The sequence below is a fragment of the Aedes aegypti genome, chromosome 3, assembly GCF_002204515.2.
Source record: "Aedes aegypti strain LVP_AGWG chromosome 3, AaegL5.0 Primary Assembly, whole genome shotgun sequence".
Classification (NCBI taxonomy): domain Eukaryota; kingdom Metazoa; phylum Arthropoda; class Insecta; order Diptera; family Culicidae; genus Aedes; species Aedes aegypti.
The window spans coordinates 349,628,428-349,648,680 of record NC_035109.1 but is presented as its reverse complement, the minus strand read 5'-3'; the positions used below and the strand labels follow the sequence as shown (position 1 = coordinate 349,648,680).

Here is a 20,253-nt window from a genome sequence, read left to right as displayed (position 1 = left end):
GCGTAGAGGACCTTCCAGGAGAAATTATTAAAATAATTTCTAATGCATTCTCTGGCGGAATTCTTCAAGATGTTTTTTAAGCAATTCGATAGAGATTCTTCAAAAAAATTTTCTAATGAGATCAGAATGTCTGGGAATGATTTTACATGGAAATTCATTTCATGACGATTTCAGTGAAAACTGATAAAGGAGTGCTTGAATAAAGTACTGCAAACTGCGAAAATAATTAAGAACAGTAAGAATAATGAAGAAATTCCCGTAGGAATTTATAGAGGAATCTCTTTAGAGCACATGGTTGTATACATGAAAAAATCGAATATCTTTAGAGCACATGGTTGTATACATGAAAAAATCGTCGAAGGTTCCTTGTGAGTTTTTTTTTTTGCTAGAATTCTGGAAGGATTTTTAGTAGGATTACAACATGAATGAATATTTTCCGTAGCGAAAATTAAAATTCAAAAATATCATTGATATGCCGCGAAATGAGACAAAACAACTAAAAAATAAAATCAATGCAAATCTATTAAAACTATGAAATTTGTGAAATACGTCTTAATTGCAACCGACATTACTTCTGTAAAACAAATATTTACTAGCCACCCTAGGCTCCTTCCAGAAAATAATTTTAGCTACGCCAATGATAGAGCTACAGAAAATTTTGAACGAATTCAGCTTTCGAGTGAACAGTTCAGTTTTTTAAAATCTCGCTAAGAACTACGAAGACGCCAAACTTTACGGTGGACCCAAAATCCTGAGGATTGCGAAAGCTGGAAGGTAGGGCATGTTGCAACGTTGCCCGATAACATCGTAGTGAAACGGTTGAAACCAGATGGAACAAGCATCAGTAAAGTATGCGTTAGCGTTAGCGTAGTTACGGTATACTTTGTAGATTGGATACTAGCAACATTCATGTTTCTTTTCAATAATCTCATCCTGACTACTTTCAAGAACAAGGCAGGGGAGTATACCTTGCTCAAATCATAAACAAGAATACTAAAAGCATGAATATCACTATTCCCGGCCACGCCCATCTTTATCGTAACTTGGGATAGGGGAAGGAAATGTTGATGTAGCACTTACTCAATGAGAGGCCACTGACTCAGCGACACCCTCATAAGTGCTACGGAGTTGGAGGTTGGGGAAGGTATATTGTCAGAATTCGCCTAGAAAGCTGGCGATAGACCATTAACATTTGTTGTTTAAGTGTTTTCAATTTAATCTTTTGAATGCCGGCAATAAAAAAAAAAGGTATAAATAGTATATCGCGAAATGCTTGTCGATTATGCAGTAATATTTTTGCTCAATATCCAGTAAAAAGCAAAACCGATCCCTCCAGAGTCATCGGATTGTATAAAATAACGATACGCGTAAAAAAAAATCTCCGGCGACAAAAACACGCGCGAAACTGCGAGCAAAATCTATCGGACGACGCAAAATCGAACTGTCCTGCTTGGGCTTCACGAAGCACTACTCAGCAAAACGCTCCGGAACAAAAAAAAAAATAAAAAAAAACGGTGACGAAAACACGCGCAAAACTGTGAGCAAAATCTATCGGACGACGCAAAACCGAACTGTCCTGCTTGGGCTTCACGAAGCACTACCCAGCAAGACGCTCCAAAACATGAAAAAAATCTCCAGCGACGAAAACGCGCGAAACCGTGAGCAAAATCTATCGGACGACGCAAAACCGAACTGTCCTGCTTGGGCTTCACGAAGCACTACTCAGCAAAACGCTCCGAAACAAAAAAAAAAAAAAAAAAAACGGCGACGAAAACACGCGCAAAACTGTGAGCAAAATCTATCGGACGACGCAAAACCGAACTGTCCTGCTCGGGCTTCACGAAGCACTACCCAGCAAGACGCTCCAAAACATGAAAAAAATCTCCAGCGACGAAAACGCGCGAAACCGTGAGCAAAATCTATCGGACGACGCAAAACCGAACTGTCCTGCTTGGGCTTCACGAAGCACTACCCAGCAATACGCTCCAAATGGAACAAGCATCAGTAAAGTATGGGGGGCAAAGTGAATCAACCCGATTTCAGAATCATATGAAACCAAAGAATACAAAATGTAAAAAATCTTTTTCATTTAACAATAACTGTTGTCGTCTTTATTAACTTTTTACACTACATAATTATTTTACTTGTCGGTTATAGATCTGCCCCATTCAGAGTTTTCGTTATACCTTCATCTCTCCAACGTCTCAGATTTCATTTCATTGAGAGGAGTCGACTGAGGCGTTGTATCTTCCAGTTTTTCTGTACTTTCTTCTCCCAGCTCGATAGTTTCCGAGTTGGCGACTTCAGCTGTTGGCAATATCTGCGTTGAAGAGCTCACTTGTTCTGTTTTATCCACGTTGATAATACGTGGACTTTTATCCTCGGCATCAGAACTAGTGTTACTGGAGGCTTGCTCTTTTGTTATGTTGAGCATTAGACTTTCAATTGAGGTATCATTGTTTGAAACGTAGGAGCCGCCAAAGAAATTATCCACCTCGTCGACGAATGGTTTAGGCGTTGGTTCAGGCACCGGTTCTGCTTGTTCGCCAATATTCTCCTCCTCTGGAATCGATATTAGCTCAGCTCCTTCGTCATCTACCAGTTGACGGGCTTCTATGTCGTACCCTGCTTCGTACGTCCTGTTGAAGTATCCATTGTCCAGTTGACCTTTGGATCCTGTCTTCCAATTTTCTAAAACCTGTCGAATTTTGTCACCACTGTGCAACTGCTTTTCCGCAACAAGGTTTTGAAGAGCACTTAGGAAATCGGTCCACTTAATGCCAGCTTCATCGCCGCTTAAACTTTCCGCCAATCGGTCCACATCCGGGTTAGAAATGCGCTCTTTTAACTCAGTGAACCCTTCTGCATCCTCCAGCAATTTCAGGACGTTAAAAATTTGCTCTTTGATGAATAGTTTCATAGCGGGTTTTGATGAAGCTGAACAAAAGTGCAAAAGTAAACGATTAATTGATGCGAGTAATAGGTTGTCGTTTTATGCAAGATTACTTACTCGTTTTCAAAGTGGACGGCAATGATTCGTTGGCGTTGATGATGCTTTGCGAGTTTGCTTTTTCGGTTACGGCTTCTGAGGCATGTGGTTGTTCCATTTTAGCGTCGGTTTTCGTTTTTGTTTCTTCTTCTGCCTCCTCTGTGAAAAAGTTTAATCGTTAACAATACTGATTAAATTTACACCTAATTGTTAGCATTACGTCTGCTTTCTGGAAGCTCTCTAAGCAATTCCTCTTCTTGCCGGGTCGAGAAATCAGAATCCGATTCTGTAAGATAAAAAGTTATGAATATAAATTATATGGATCTAAGTACAAATGTAATGATACGCTTGAGAGGACCTTTATGACGACTTATCCAGATAATTCGGCTTTGTGATGGATCCATTTCGAATGTGCCTTTAATTTTAATTTTCATTTTATAACGTTTTATTAGAAAAGTTAAAGAGGTTTTGTGCCTTTTTGAGAACGATTTCGAAAGGAAATCACTCAAAAGGACTTTTCTCTCTTTCAAAATTATTGAGGTAATAAATAATAATAATAAGTACAAATAAAATACCTTTTTTCTCAGGCTGTTCGGAGGTCTTCACTAACCACAACGGAACCGAATGAGTTACAGCAGATATCGTACTCGAAGGATCACTGTTTGATGGGGCTTGGATTCGTTTATCAATTTCAAAGTCGTGTTTTCCCACGACTTCTTCGTGAACCCACGCGTTCTGTGCACTGCGATCTGTTGTCGGTTCAACTTCGATGACAGTTCGATTATCTGGCGAGAGGTCACCCTTTCCGAACAAGTTACCAAACCATGATCCTTCTACTGTTGTGCTGACAGGTGAAACGGTTGTTGTCGAAGTAATGGATTCGGTCTCTTTCTCACTCTTCTGCTGTTGAACCTCGAGCATCTTTTGCTGTTGTAAGTAAATCTCTAAGGCTATGGCTAGATCATCCAGTGTTGCCTCCTCAAACTGGCCCTCTTTGGACTTCATCTCTCGATTATCTTCAATTACTGGCAAGTTCGTATCTACCTCATCCAGGTCTAATGATCTGTTCTCCAGTTCTTCTTCCAAATCCTCTAGAGCATCCGAATCCACTTCTTGTTTTGCCGCAGCCTTAATTCCGTACACCAGTTCCTTCTCGACTTGCTCCAAAGTCAACGCATTTGCAAGATCCCGAAGCTTACGCAGCTTACCACAGAGCGCTTCATGTAATTTACAGCATCCATGTCTTCGAGGATACTGATGTCGGTGAAGATCTTCAACGTGTTCATCCAAATTTAACGCATTCAGTGCCCGTTGGATTGCCAGCAACAGCCGAGCGATGTCATCGACAAATATGTCTACTTCCGGTGAACCTCGTTCCAGTTCGGCAACCTCATCGTACCCATCGAAGTGGGAAACCACTTCAATGAGCTGCTCCTGCAGTGCTTCCTTGGTTAACTGTTCCACTAGCAGGTCAAGTGACGTGATTTTATCGGGATTCTTGGGAGGTGACCGGAACAAATCTATCACCCGAATAACACGATAGACTTGGAGAAGTTTTTGGGCTTCGTATGGTGGACATTGTTCCGGATTCGGTTTTTGCAGATCAGGTTGGCTGGGTTGCGGGTAATAGTTGGGGTAATAGTAGTAATTAGGATAGTAATAGTAGTAGCTATCAGGTAAATAATGTGGCGGTGGCCATTGGTAGGTATATGGCTGGAGGTCGTAGTATTGAGCTGAAATGGATTCAAAACGTAAATGTTAGATACAAAGCAGTGGAAGTCTATACCATACAAGAAGAGATTCAAATATGACGTCCATCGTTTTTAAGGGTTTCTAGACACACCTCTCCTTTCTATCATACCTTTTCCAATACTTCAATTGTTTTGAAGAATCCCTTCTCTCTTTAAAGATGGACGTCATTTTTGAATGTTTTGAATCTTTTGGATGGTCGTGGAGAGTCGTCTAAGCTATGTTGTACAACATATTGTGTCTTTCTCGAGTGATTAGATTTCTGTGATATTTTTGACATCCTTCCAAGCATGATTTCGCTGCGACATTTCCCCCCGATTAGACTCAACGATTATCGCAGGACGATTCATTGCGCACAAATCATACAATTGCGCACAGCAAGATCTGCCGTTCTACGCATATTTGTACCGCGGTCCATAAGGTTTACATAGAACATGGGACAAAAAGGCGTAGAACGGCAGAGATCTGCTCAACTAGCTAGGCTAACTGGCCAACTGTCAGAAAGCTGAAACAACCTATCTTATGACAGACCTTGCTTGTATACATTTGCACAGCGAAATTGCATACGAGATTCGACTGTGATAATAAGAAATTTGAGGTGAGTCTAAATGGGTACAAATGTCGCAATATTATCAAAATAACACCAATGACAATTAAAAAAAAAATGACAGTCATACAGAGTATAATTTATAGTTTTCACTACATAACTAAAATCAATCCAGAACAAAAATACATAACTAAAAAAATTGCCTTTGGAAAACTTTCCGATCAAAAAGTCAAGAATGTTAGTTTAGCTAGTTTCTAACAAAGAAATGTGCTTATGTTGTTCGTAGAATTGCATCATCAATTTCTTCATAAATCTTGCAGGAGATTCTCCAGCAATGTATCCAAAAACTGTCTCTAGACTGTCCTAGAAATTGTTCGAATGTTGGTTTAGAGATTTGTTGAAGAATTTCACAATATTAGTTTAGATAATTTTCGAAGGAGACTATGAATAATTATAAAATCAACAAGCTCAATCACAGAAACAGTATCTATGAAATTGTGAAAATTTTTCCAGCATTTTTAAAAAAATTTCAGACATTTTCTTAAAAATTCATTTGAAGACATTTCGAACCAATTTTCTATGAATTGAATTTTTAGTGCAGAGTATATTTTCTTTGATTACTTGGCCCCCTGCGAACCCCCCCCCCCCCCTGTTCCTACGCCAATGGTATCAATTCTCCAATTCTCGTCGACGCTGTCGGGATTTTGGTTTGTCGCTGTATCTCTGAGCGTCAGGATTTCAAGGTTTCGATCCAGTTGACGTTTACAACTGACCCAGATAAATAAGAAGAAGTCGTTTTTTGCCTGGAGTCCACAATTGCAACGTCTTCTACATAATCCATGCATAAAAGTAACCGAAAAAATGAATTTTGATTTTTGATTCGAAGCGTCCGGGCAATTTGAATTGACACGGTACCAAAGCAAACCGATGTAAATTAACATCGATCCTGGCGTGCCTATGTGCCTATGTGCCTATGTAGAGTAATTCTCCAATTGTTAAATGCTTTAAGGGTCGCTTATTGTAGAACAGATCTTCATATTTGATTTCTACGCCCTCAGAAATGAAAAAAAGCAATATATTTTAGGGACGTAGTAAACGGTTTCATATAATTGCGTTTCCCGCTACGACAAAATTGTAATATCCAAGCCACGGTTAAAAATCGAAATACAGCGTTATCACAAATTAAAGAAAACAAACGTTCAGAGAGCATTATAAGATTGATTGAAGCGAGCTCACTACATGGTCAAATTTTATACTCCTCATATTACTCCTTCATGAAGCGATACGAATAAGTACTCACATTTACAAATGTGACTTGGAAGGCGCCGGTCGGAACTCAGAAGTGATTCAATTCTATTGTCTAGAGTTGAAGATGACATACATTGGATTTATAGAGTCGAATGTTGAGAAATTTTTTTTTTGGAAATGTGTTTTTTTTTTAAATTATGCCAAACGGCGTTATATCAAATAGCCATTTTGCCAAATGGCATTATGCCAAATGGTGTAGACTCAAAGTTTCAAATGTCTTGTTTGGTGCGAAATCCATGAAAAACTTCAAGAATCAAGAAATTTACCGATACAACAAGTAATGCTGTAATGCTGTAATGTTTTATTTGTGCGGAGGATTGTAAGCTGCAGTATCTGATAGGGCTTTTTTAATAATATAAAGTATTGTAGATTCTAAAGTATTCTATATTGAAAATGTCTCAAAACATTTTGTTTGAATTTTATGGACTCAATTCATTAATCATTAATCAATATTATGAAACAATATTGTGACAAATATGTGAGTAACATTGAAGATAAAAATAAATAATTGATATCATAGCCCAGACAAAAACTTTTGTTAATTTTATATAGGCTACGATTTATTATAAATTCCATGATAAAAGTTTGTCTTTATAAATAAGTGGGGTTTTTAGGGATTATCTGTTCTACTTTTCTTAATTACTAAACTCATTTGATTTATGCCATGATATATTTCAATTTACTTATGGATAGTTCCGTGATTTAAATCGTCAATGTAAAAGTTTGTAAGTCACTGAATATCATCAAAAATGACTATCTCGGAAATTGGTAAAACTGGTAGGAAAGTTTAGATAAAAACATATTGATGTGGATACAGGATTTTGTATACTATTTTCAAAAACCGTTTGAATGATTCTCTTATTTGAATATGGTTTTGTAGCTATTCCTTTTAAGTACTACGTAGACAAAGACGAATGCACCGTCTGAGCTCTTTTGGACAAACTTTTATAGGCTTTGTGTCTATGTGTTTAGTGTTGTTGAGCATTAAGCGCATTGTTCTTTAGAGTTTGAACTTTTCGTTTGGATTTTTTATGGCCATGAAAATGGCTGTTGCAAGAAAATACGTCATTAGGGTAGTGCTTTATTTATAGGACAAAATTGCCACTTTTCTTATTAAACCTAAAAGCATGTTAAAATTATACTCACATATGATAGTATACTCGCAAGGTTGATCTGCACAGCATTTGAGATTCGTAAACTGCAACTTTATAGGTTAAGATCCTGATGCATCTCTTCTTCTTCTTGGCAATTACGTCCTCACCGCACTTCTACAGTTATTGACTGAGAGTTATCTTTGCCAAAGTTGCCATTTTCGCATTCGTATATCGTATGGCAGGTACGATGATACTCTATGCCCAGGGAAGTCCAGGAAATTCCCATTACGAAACGATCCTGGACCGACCGGGAATCGAACCCAGACACCTTCAGCATGTCGTTGCTTTGTAGCCGCGGACTTTAACCACTCAGCTAAGGAAGGCCTCCTGATGCATATGAGAAGAAAACTAATTCCAAGGCGTTTGTACTGATAGCTTCCAAATAATGAAAGATTTAGCAGTTAAAACAAAAAGGGTGGGCTTGCAGGAGTTCTACCTTCAATAATACCAAGTAATATTAACTTTAGATCGAACAAAACTTTTGAAATTGTAGGAAATCCTCAATGTTATAAACCAACAAGGTGATATTTTGCTGCAAGCAAAATGTAGTTTCATTTACAGAACTCAAATTCCTTAACACCTTTTTTTCATTTCCGTCATAAATCGCACATTTTGATGATTATCTCAGAAATCTTCCATAGGATTGTCATAATTGTTATTGGCTTTAGATATACATGCCGGAAGAATGATAGAACAGTATTTTGTTCAATTATTGACATTCTAGAAGTTGTCCGAAATTTTAGTTCAACCTTTTATGTTCATCCCTTAACACCATTTTACGGTTCTTTTTTTGTTTCTTATACAAAATTCACAATTATTCGTTACATATTTTGTTTCAGAATAAACAAGTATGTTACAATATTGGAGGGGTAAGTATCAACTCGATTTTGTGGTGTTCTAACAAAATACTTGTTTTGACGAACAAATTTCATTAATGGTATGGTGGGGGAATCTGTGAAAGAAATCCAAATGGTTTAATATACACATATTGCAATATTCTATTGTTAATCAAATTTTCCATTAAGTTTAGTTAAAAGACACATTAAATCATGGGTAGGACAATGCTTTGACTGTATTACGCAGGTATTTTTGTGCTATGCCCTACCTGTCTTCCCACTTTTCACACCTTCAACTAAATACATGCAAAAAACCCAATTTTCATGCCGATCTGGCCACCTCTCGATCAATAGCATCACCAAATTCGACAAACCCATATGCTTTCTTCTCTTCTTTTTGGTTTCAATTTACTTTCCTCACAATACATGTGATAAACGTAAAACTGAATTTAGTACTAAACCATTTAATTCCGATAGAATTTGTATCCTTTGACAGATACGCGTATTTCGCCTTCAGTGTAATGGAAAATAAGATTGCTTTAATCATATTGTTACTATCAATTAGAATCCGGAGGCAAAAGCCTGTGGTATCAATTATTGTGGTAGTTTTGGTAATAATGTTTTTATCAAATTTGTGCACTGTCATTGGGAATGAAAAACAAACATTTGTTTGACATTTGAAAAAATATGTTCCAAATAGATTTTTGCTTTTCTTTTGGATCCTTGTCAAATGTAAAACAATACGTACAGTGTGCTGAAGAAGAGTCTAGGGTGTAGCTGTCTATATCTTATTTCACCACCTTGATGAATGGCACCTCGATTTGTCATCATTTTTTTGTTTTATTTTACAAATCATTTGTTCATTGATCAACTAGTCAACTAGCGACATTCATTAGTGCTTATTTCAATGGAAATTATCTAAAATTAGGCGTACTTTGCAGATTTACAAAATTTAATTTTCCAATGAAATGATGAAATGTTAGAATTTTTATATAGTTTTAGCTGAAAATTTTGTGGATAAAGATTTTTTTAAAGTTAAAACCTGCTTTTCATATGGTAATCAATTCCGCCACAGTGTCTCATTTTCAATGTTTGATATGGAAACTTATTTAATGAAATGTTAAATCAGTATTGTTTTTTCATTAGGGCTTATCTGCATTCATCGATTTCTCTTCATCGTTTCTCTCTTTGCGTTGTTGCAGAAAACTGATTTTCTACATGTAATACTATATCTTGCTTCATTAACAATAAATATTACACATTCATCTAAGTTAGCGAAAGATAGGATCGATAAAGAGAAATCTCTCAGTTAGGCCCTATGAAAGTAACAGTGTTAGAATTGTTCGATGTCTGTTATTGAGACTTCACCTATTATTATTACTTATTACAACTAACACAACAACCAACCAACCAATCAATTGGATAAATCTAAAAAAAAAATCTGAAAATGCTCTGGAAGAATGGCTTAAAATGTGTCATGAATAATTCTTCGAGAAATTCTTAAAAAAATCTCTCACTGCAAAGCATAGCAAAAATAATATTTTTGCGTGTCTCAAAGATCAAATCATATGTCCTCAGTACGTTTGGGGTTTATGAGTCAAATACCGCTTTCAGAAATGTAATGGGTTTGAGCCATAGGTCACCAACTTTGTGTAAAATACTGATATTAATAATGTTCACATATAATATAAACCATAATTCATTAAACTTTTTTAAGATCTACTCCATCGTGCGTGCAGAATAGAGCTTTTATGTAGTATAAAATTTGGTTTAAATTTTACGAGAAAAAGAACAATTGATTCAGCATGCCGGTAGTCTCCAATCGATTTTTTTTCGCTTCTTATATATGGCAAGATACAAAACATTTCTAAAATATCAAAAATGAAATTTTAAGCGTCGAAAGTACTATAAACTATAATGATAAGTATTATTTAACACAAAAAGCTTGAATTCTGTGATAAATTAAGGAATTAAATAGTCATACAAGTCAGTAAACTTGCATTCAAATTGACTGAAATCGATATATAATACATGTTTAATAGCCAATACGTTAAAAATTAGAAGTGTTCTGATATTTTTGAAAACGGAATCGATTGCCGAAACGCTTAATTAGCCTTGCATCTAAATTTTCAAAAAGTTGAAGTATTTTTCAATAAACAGTGCAAGCGCCGTTTGCCGAGGGGTGATTAGATTGGCACATACGTATCAACGTATTTCACAAAAAAATAAAATGATTAGTTTTTTTTCTGTTTTATTCATATTAGTGAATGAACATCTGAAAAACATATTATTGACTATTACACGTACTGTAAACACTCGATGTACGAAAGAAATGAGGATTTATGTTTTTTTGAGCAAGTCGCGTATTGTTGGTCTACTGTAATCGGCTTTTCCTTATCAAACGTATCTCTAAGCAAAATTAGATGAAGTTAAAAACAAGTAAACAAATAAACACTCTATTTGAATGGCTCATAGAAAAATAATAAAAGCTATGGTATATATAACTTACCGCACAAGATAATAATTATGCTTAGAGACTGTTGCACAAATTGGTCGGAATTTGAAGCACAGATACCAGATTTTACTCCAACATAAACCATACATTTGAATAAAAATGGAGAATTTTCAGTTTGATTTTGTTTTATTTGGGTAAGATTGTCCCCAAATGGCAAAGACTAATGATGTTTTTTTATGGAAAACTTTTTGGTTTGTGTCTGAAACACCATGAACTTTTCATTGGGCTTGTACCAGTACCAATTCGTTAACTGCAGCAAAATTTCTACTTCAAACCAAGATATAGACTTCCATTTGTTTCATTTTATTTTAGAAATGATAATGGGTATAATTTATTCTGTACAGTCATTATTGTTGAAATAAAAAAAAACAACAAAGAAATATAAAGCAATCCTTAAATGTTTCCTCAACCATTTTTTTCGATGCAGCAAAGGTGACATAGGCACCTTGTGACTAATATGTTCCGGACTTGATTTCTGAGTAATAATGGCCATCAATTTGTGGATGTACACCAATGATATTCCTATTTTCAGAACATATGTAAGGATAATTGTGGTGGTTCACCTGGCAAGTTCGGCAAAATGTTTCAACTTGAACTGCTCCTAAACTAAAATCAGATCATCAAGATTTGATTGAAGACAAAAAAGAGAAATTCTAGACCGCATTTAAAAAACGTTCATGACCCCTATGGCCAAACATCCCGATCACCAAAACGCTTAAAAACGTTTGGAATCAATCAGTTTGACTCCGGAGTTAGCCATTATGTAGCGAGACGAACAATGTGTAGAGTCCATCGCAAGAGCTCCCTTCAACAATGGAACGCAATGACATTAACAATTATAACTTACCTGACGGTTTGCCAATAGCGTATCCAATGCAGCACCCCAATAAAGACCCCAAAATGCACAACCTTAGTACGGACATGATCACTTCTTGTGCTGTCGTTGTCGTTAAAATACTTTATATATCTGTTAAAACCTACTAGTTGAATATAATATCACAGCACATTGCACCCAAAAAAGTCGGTGCCAATCACGGCGACAGCTCAAGTGAAACTGATGGAGTTTAGCACTGCTGGTTCTATTCACCTAGCACAATAGAATAGCCATCACAATTGTGAGTGGTAAATCCCTATCTCAGAGAATCGATGAACTAACGCTTACGAATTCTTTTGGAGATCTTGCTCAGGATTCATGATACTCTCGTTTTCTCAGTTAACCTTTGCGTCCTGGCCTATTTTTCAGTACCAAATTTTCATGATCTTTTGCCACAATTTTCAACCGATTTCAATGAAACAACACCGCTACTCTATTCAAGTTTTATGATCTGTACTGAGAGCCAAGTAGGACGATCAGTTCCGGATCTATACGGATGCACCGTGGGGTCTGCCCGAAGGTCATTTGAGACATTTCCTCAATCAAACAAAAATACAGTGCTTGTAACTAGATCATAAACCATTAGTTTATTCCGACTCTTTCATCTTATTTGGAACCATTCTGTCTGGTTCCAGATTCTTGGCCATTTCGTCTCTGATTGATTTGTCAACATCGTTTCAATTAAACAAGAGCATAGTCACGAGTATATCTATTATGATCTATAATAAATCTCATAAATCTCTTATCTAATTCTTATTCGCAGATCTCTCATAAATGCTCAAGCAAGTTATAGTTTTGAGCTACAGTTCAACAAAGTTCTACACGATAATCTTTTTCATGTTTGAAGGAAATCTTGTCTATGATTAATCTAAAACATTTTAGTGAACTTTTCCGTCAATCATGCACAATTTACAAGTCGCATAAAATTTGGCTTTAATTTCACGATTATTTTTTTTATTAAATCGATTACTTCTGCATGATTGCAGTGTCCATACAAACATTTCGTTTCCCGTATGGGTAAGGGACGCCGATAGCCATAAAGGTAAACGCTATTCAGCAAGACTAAGTTGAGGGTCATTAATTTGAATCCCACCGGTATCTTCGTACCTGCCACACAATATACAAATTGTCAAGAAAGATCTCAGTTAATAAAAGTGAAAGTGCTCATAAGAACACTGAGAAGCAGGCTCTGTCCCAGTTGGACCGTTACACTAGAAAAAATAAGATAGTTAAGTATTTTTAAGCATCGAAAGTATTGTAAGCTCAGTTGATGATAAGCATTCTTTAGCACATTCAAATTGACTAAGCGCAGCAAAAAAAATAAATAAATTGTAATTTCACGCCATTTTTGATACGCATGGCTCTCATCGTTATTATTGTTGTTACAACAATTGGAATGATAGGTTTGAAGTGAAATGAATGCTAATGATTTAGAGATCGAACACCTCATCACATACAAAATATAAAACTTCAAATAGAAATCACATCCGGGGAGGAATAACTTAAGCCAACAGCTCACTTTAAAAAAAAATCGATAATCACTGGCAGTAAAAAGAACCTTTTGGTACGATCAACGAAAAATTTTTAAGTGCTACGATCAAAGTGCACCCAGGTTACCGTCTTAGCAAATAGCTCGTTCGTTTCCGAAACAGATAACCTTTTATTGTGGGACAGAAATTTTGGAAAGCCTTTCTTCTGTTCGTGCACTTCCTCTGCACTTTCGTCTACGTAATTGCCACTGTACCCTGCAATCGATAATAATGTTTCTTACCTGCTAAACCTTTCGAAAGTGGCGAAAATATGTTTACAAGTAGTTCAGTTATACAATCGCCTTCGAACGATTCAGATCCTGCAGAAAGAGCAAAATGGCATGCAAAACAGTCGCGCTGATCGTTCTGATCTTGATAGATTTAGTTCGAGCAGCTCCCACGTGGTACAATCAAGGTAAGTCTTTGTTATACGCTATAATAGATCACTCGAAAAAATTTCCCAATCACTGTATCAGAATCGTGGAACTATGCCCCCGAGCTGACCTACAAGGATTATCTGAAAAAGGTCGGAGCGTATCCGCGGATCTTCCGCTATGGGACCCAAGCAGATCCGGTCTACCAAGGTGACTACAGCAATTGGTTCGATCCGTATCCCAGCTATCAGCCAGCAGTAGTGCAAGGACCATCTCAGTACGGTGGGCAGGACAGTTGGTGGCAGGACGATTGGAACCGACCGGGTTATATTCGGTATAATGATGAGTATGAACAGCATGCCCTGCAGCAGGCTCAGCAGATGGAACAGGAAGTGGCGGATATATTGTGGCGGTGGTGAATGTGGGTATGTGGATATCGGTGAGTGAAGTTTTAAGCTAATTGATTGTACAAAATTAATTTATGTGGATGAAATAGTGAAAAAGTATTTATAAATATTGTTTATTTTATTAAGAAATATGATAATTTATAGACCCTATGCCGTTATGAATCCTTGACTAATTCTTCGAAAGCTCCTAGCCAGTTGCTGAAATAACTCCGTTCTCGACAAGCACCACCATAATTTCTGACGCTAAGCGATCATTCATCTTTTTTAACCTTTGGCTGTTGCGCTGTTGTTTTTCTGTTTTACTTTGTGTTTTACTTTGTAAAACATGTGTGATTTATATGCTATCATTTTGCAACATAGATACCAAACAATACTCGACAATGTTTATTTAGAGCAGTGATTCCCAAAGCAGGCAAAGTCGCCCCGGGGGGTGATTTTTAAGCTCAGTGGGGGCAAACATTTTTAAGACTGAATTTGGAGGGTGAAAAATCCAGTGTGTAAGTGCTGCTACGAGATAAATTGAAAATAACATTATGAGTCGTTGTAGAAGACACTCATTTTATTAAAAGATTAAACTCTCATACATTTGAAGAATTATGAATTCCACAACTCTTTTTATTTACACCTCTAATAATTTTCAAATCATGTTGGACAAAACTTAACTATTTTTAAAAATAAAATGATTATGTAATGCGTTCAGTTTTTTATACCTAATGAAAATTTTAAAACATGAATCAGCAACTTGAAAGTTCCCTTCTTTTTTTTTTTTTTTTATTAAGGCACTCTGTGCTCGTGGCCACTACTGTGCCGGAATCAGTTGATCTGTAGCTTCTTTATCGATACAGATCTATTTTTAACTTATCTTTATTTACATCAACTTTCACTCTCTCCTACTCTTTCACTCTCACACCGAGCTGGTAGGAGAGAGCTCTGCTGTTAGTGAGGCTAGCTGCCTGCAAAGAGGGTCAGTTTGTCTCAGTCACCATCTGTTTTTTTTGTGGAGGGGCTGCAATTCAACTTTTAAAATTTAAAATTACTAATCAGTTGATCATTTTAATAATTGGACATTGTTTCTTTTTAAGGACTTACCTGAAATTCTGGGTTCTGAAACTGATTAATGTATCGTAATATTTTTTGAGCTGCTAGATATGCAATTTCTACATTTTCGTTTTTGAAAAAAAAAACATAGAATTTCTTCAATCTGGCGAAGCTATTAACAAAGAAATCGATGAAGAGAAATCGATCAGGACCGTTAAGCCCTTATGCTGAATCAGTGTTGAATTATTGCTAAAAGTAATTTTACAAAATATGTCGGAAAATTTTGTAGATTATAGAAAAAAACATAAAAGCAATAGATTCAATAAAACTGGAAAGTCAATATATATAATAAATAGCTATTTCATGACTCTTATATGGAAATGCAAATCGAGGATAGTATTTGAAGTACCTAGACCGCACTGATGATTTCAGGAAAATGTACTCTAAGCTTCAATAAAAACAAGATGCTTGTATTATTTCCTGTAGTATATCAAATTACATATTTGATAAACTTCTGTATCAAATAAGTATCAAAAAGATCAGAACTGATGGAGTTTTTGACATGTATAAACATGGACGAAACGTCCCATATTTTTGTATATCTAAACATCGATCATACATATCTATATAAATAAAAATGGAATGATGTTTGTATGTCACGAAATGGCTTGAGAACGGGCTAACGGATTTTGAAAATTCTTCCATAGTTATGTTCCTGAAGTGTTCCGACGTGTTTGTGTATATAAAAAGCAAAGGATATTTAACGGGAAAGTTGAAAAAACAGGAGTGAACGGAACTTCCATTTTGCACGGGGCGTTCCATGGCGTTTTTCAACAGCCTACTTGATGGCAAGACGAAGTTTGCCGGGACCACTAGTATGCTATAAAATAAAAAATGATTTACATTTCCATCACATATAAAGTACTTCACCAGTGAATCATTTCTGGTATACTTATTTTAAGAATCTCAGTATAGCGATTAATTAATAAAAAATATGAATCAGATATCAGAGGGCGATTTCAAAATATTGACCTCAAGGGGGCGAAAGTCAAAAAAGTTTGGGAAACACTGGTTTACAGTATGGCCCTAAACAATGCAGTTAAATCGACAAATGGACAAAGAAGTTTAAGTAGCTGTAAACTATAATTTAAAAATCGATGAATTTCAAAGTCCAGATAATTTCGAAACATGGGATTTTTAGCAAAATTATTCTGAAAGTGGAACACTATCTGATGTGAGGTCCCATTGATTCGGAATTCGACCGTTAGATGGCACTGATGGCTATGAAACTTTAACTTTAGTTTTGCAGATATTTCAGGAGCCTGTACACTTAGAAAGATGAGGTAAGTAAGTCAAAATCTACCATTGTTCGTGCTAGTTGATTCCAAATTTTGGCACTAGGCGGCGAAAGTGAGCATGAATGTATCATTTTTCAGATATCTCAGGAGCTTAGAAAGATGGCGTCTTCGGCAAGGTTGTTTTTATCCCTCAAAGGTACATATAAAGTTAAAAGAAGCACTCCCATTGACCATGTTATCAACTAAACGTCCCTACTGGCCATGTTCTCAAATAAACTCTTGAAGCTAAATCGTACTGAGTACTGGAATTTCGAAAACAATTTTTTCAATAATCCCAAGACGAAAATTAGAATTAATTCCTTGAAAGGTATTTGGAAAAATATGAAAGGACCTTGAGAAATCCTCGCTGGAATGTTTGTAGGAATTTTCTTAGGAATGTTTGGGGAAACTTACACAGGACTATTATATAAACAAAATATCGTAGAATGACCCTTTTGGGAATGAAAAACCTTCTTGAGAATGATCAATAGAACCGCTAAAGAGATTTAAACTCCTAGAATAAGAACCTAGAAAAAGCTAAACAGAAATATGCGAGCAAATATCCTAAAAAAAAACTTTTCCAGAAGCGCTGGAGCAATCCTTGGAAGATATTATGGGTAAAGTTTAGAACAAACAACTTGGAAATTCTTGTAAGCATTACTTGAAGTGCTATTGAAAAGCTGCTGGGTTAAAGCCTAAGGACATACCTAAGAGGAATTTACAGAGGCGCCGCAGAAAAATGTTTGGGCAAATACTTAAACAATTTTTTTGAGGCCTTGCAGAATTTTCATTTCACATCCCAGTATAATTCCTGAAGGGATCCATGAGGAATTTTCTGTTGGAATCCGAGAGGGCTGTCCGTAAGTTTTCATTCTAAATAATTATAGAATAAAATTATGGAAAAGAAATTAAGTTGAACGTTTCTCGTTGTTTCAGTGTTTCTAATTATTCCTTATTATATAAATTCGAAGAAACACCTAAAATCAACCTCGAAAGTTGTGCTTCAGTTAGAATAAATCAAGAGATAATTAAAATATTCGAAAATTAGATTTGTCCAACACATAGTGTTTTTTTTTAAATATTTTTAGCGATTTAATATTTCGTAGTGAATGTAAACAATTTGAATCAATAATAATTATGGTAACTTCAAAATCCACTAAATAGTGGAGCGCTTGCGTTGAAAAGTTATCCCATTGGTCACCACCAGCAAGCAAGTAATTTGATTGATTTTCAACGCGAACTGTTGTCAGATTCTCCTGTCTTGTGCAATTGAAAATTCAAAGTTTGGCTTCGTTTTATAATCACCTTAAATGAAGCCAACACTAGCAAGATAGTTTAGTGATCTAAGCAATCGTTGCTAAAATTATGTTGGTTTGTTGAAATGGCTAGAATATCCTAAGTTCCAAGTTTTTCAATTCTTCTTACTGTAATCAAATGCAGGTTAGAATTTATTATAAAATAACTACCTATGTACGATAAAAACAAACTTGTGTAAGAATATGTGCACTTATTTCACTATACATTTTTTTACCATTTAAATCTAATAGTTTCTCACTTTGAAGTGATCTCCAGAAAACTGTTTGTTGGGATCTTGGAGAATCTCAAACAAAAAATCTCGGAATTTCAAGAAGAATTCTTATAACAATTACTAACGCTTTTAAAATTAATATTAAGAACTTCTAAAGAAACGCTCAATTAAATTCCTACATATATTTATGAAGCAAACCATAGAAAACTCAAAGGAAAAATACCAGAGATATCTTTGAAGAGAGTGCTTGAAAACATTTTCTTGACATAAATCAGTTAGAATTCTCGAAAAAATCCCTTGCTGAATTCTTGAGGAAGTACAGGAAAAAAATATATCTGGACAAATTCCTTAAGGAATTTTTTGAAAACCGGAGAAACTCCTAGAAGAACTAATGGAGTAATCGTAGCAGAAATTCCTATTGTAATCCGTGGAATTGTTTCTAAATGAATTGTAATACCTAAATTTTGATTTGCGTTACGTTATAACGGGGTTACGTTACATCGAAGCAAAACATTTATTTTTCAAAATTTCGTTATACATGTATTTTTTATGAGAAAACTAATCTTAAATTGATATTATTCAACGGACAGGTATTTTCAGTCTTTTTTACGTATTTTGTTCCTATAATTTCCCCTGTTTTATATTTTTGTTTTTTTTTTCTTTATTTGGCTTTCTATTTTTGTATTACAAGATGATTTCTGGAAAAATCTTTGGATGATTTTTTGAACACTCGGAGAAATTCATAGATGAGATTTTTCAGAAATCTATAAAAAAAGTTAATGTTGAGCAGTTCATAAACGGCTTATTTTTCAAAAGTTCTCAAAATCAAAAATTCGTGTGCTCTACTGAATTCAAATCACAATAAAAGAGAAACCTCAAAATCTGAGCCAAAAATATTAACATTTAGAGGTGGCGCAAGCGTATTGAAGGCAAATTTTCAGGTTATAAAAAATGACCTTCAGTGAAGTAAACATAACTTTGTTATTTTTCAAGCGATTTTAAAACTTTTAGCATACATACCTGCAAAATTAAATTTATGAAAACTTTGTAGAACAAATTTGTTCAAAATCAAAACAGATTTTAGTTAAAACTAATTTATTCCAAAATTTTCCTCATTCTACTAAAAAATTCAACTTTATTTGGCCATAACTTCATGATTACTAAACCGATTCCAAATATTTGTACATGCTTTTAAAGCTATTTCAATTGTTTTCAAACCTTTCATACATCACATTTCACTAAAAAAATGAACAAGTTACTGGGCAAAAACTGCACAAAAACGCGATTTTTTAACGAAAAATGCCAGTTTTTTCAAATTTTTGAAACTTAAATATTAATTCTAAAGCTGAAACTGGTTTTTTTCATTTGTTAAACCTTTGAGAATGACTTTGCAACATTAAAAAAAAAAATAATACAAAAATATGTTTGCATATGTTTAAAAATATATGCACTATTCGACTATTAATTAAGGCAAGATGCTTCATAAATTTAAGTTTTATATAAAAAATGCAATTTCCGGCGGAAAAACTTAAATAATCCAAAGAAATTTGATTTTTTTTTAATTAAAAAATCATGTTTTTGGGTAGTTTTTGTCGAATAACTTGGTCAAAATTTTTTTTAAGAAAAATGTGTTGTATGGAAGGTTTGAAAACAACTAAATTTACATCAAAAACATGTAAAAAGATTTGGAATCGATCGATTATTTAAGAAGTTATTGTGAAACAAAATTGAAATTTTAAGTAAAATGAGGAAAAAAATTGGATAAAAGTATTTTAAACTAAGATTAGTTTTGATTGTAGACAAATTTGATGTTCTACAATGTTTTCATATTTTATGATTTAATTTTGAATATAATGGTGCTAAATGTTTTGAAATTGGTTGAAGAATAACAAAGTTATGTTTGCTTCACTGAAGGTCATTTTTTATAACTTGAAAATTCACCTTCAAGACGCTTGCGCCACCTCTAAATGTTAATATTTTTGGCTCAGATTTTGAGGTTTCTCTTTAAATGTGATTTGAATTCAGTAGAGCACACGAATCTTTGATTTTGAGAGCTTTTGAAAAATAA

At 35.0% G+C, this 20,253-nt stretch overlaps 2 protein-coding genes across 3 annotated transcripts; one reads left to right on the top strand and one right to left on the bottom strand.

Moving 5' to 3' along the window:
* Window positions 1–2,081: 2,081 nt before the first annotated feature.
* LOC5578108 lies at window positions 2,082–12,166 on the bottom strand. 2 transcript variants are annotated; one of them, XM_001656755.2, is made up of 6 exons: window positions 11,946–12,166; window positions 3,565–4,722; window positions 3,348–3,404; window positions 3,210–3,275; window positions 3,011–3,148; window positions 2,082–2,937 (listed from the first exon to the last, which is right to left on the bottom strand). In XM_001656755.2, the coding sequence occupies exons 1-6, from the start codon at window positions 12,019–12,021 to the stop codon at window positions 2,189–2,191; spliced, it is 2,244 nt and encodes a 747-aa protein (XP_001656805.1). In that variant the 5' UTR covers window positions 12,022–12,166; the 3' UTR covers window positions 2,082–2,188. The 2 variants fall into 2 exon arrangements, with proteins under 2 accessions (XP_001656805.1, XP_001656806.1); XM_001656756.2 differs by lacking the exon at window positions 3,348–3,404 and having other exon boundaries at window positions 2,084–2,937.
* A 1,250-nt stretch (window positions 12,167–13,416) lies between these two features.
* Window positions 13,417–14,424, top strand: LOC110679478. The gene is made up of 2 exons (XM_021854170.1): window positions 13,417–13,916; window positions 13,978–14,424. Exons 1-2 carry the CDS (start codon window positions 13,838–13,840, stop codon window positions 14,292–14,294), a joined length of 396 nt encoding a protein of 131 aa, XP_021709862.1. The 5' UTR covers window positions 13,417–13,837; the 3' UTR covers window positions 14,295–14,424.
* The last annotated feature ends 5,829 nt before the right edge of the window (window positions 14,425–20,253 follow it).

Excerpts from the sequence above, each read along its gene's own strand:
- LOC5578108 (XM_001656755.2), bottom strand. The coding sequence starts at position 12,021 with ATGTCCGTACTAAGGTTGTGCATTTTGGGGTCTTTATTGGGGTGCTGC. Across the intron at positions 3,405-3,564 it reads CGAACAGCCTGAGAAAAAAG|GCACATTCGAAATGGATCCA; the intron begins GTATTTTATTTG and ends TTAAAATTAAAG. Across the intron at positions 3,149-3,209 it reads AGAGCTTCCAGAAAGCAGAC|AGGAGGCAGAAGAAGAAACA; the intron begins GTAATGCTAACA and ends ACTTTTTCACAG.
- LOC110679478 (XM_021854170.1), top strand. The coding sequence starts at position 13,838 with ATGGCATGCAAAACAGTCGCGCTGATCGTTCTGATCTTGATAGATTTA. Across the intron at positions 13,917-13,977 it reads TCCCACGTGGTACAATCAAG|AATCGTGGAACTATGCCCCC; the intron begins GTAAGTCTTTGT and ends TCACTGTATCAG.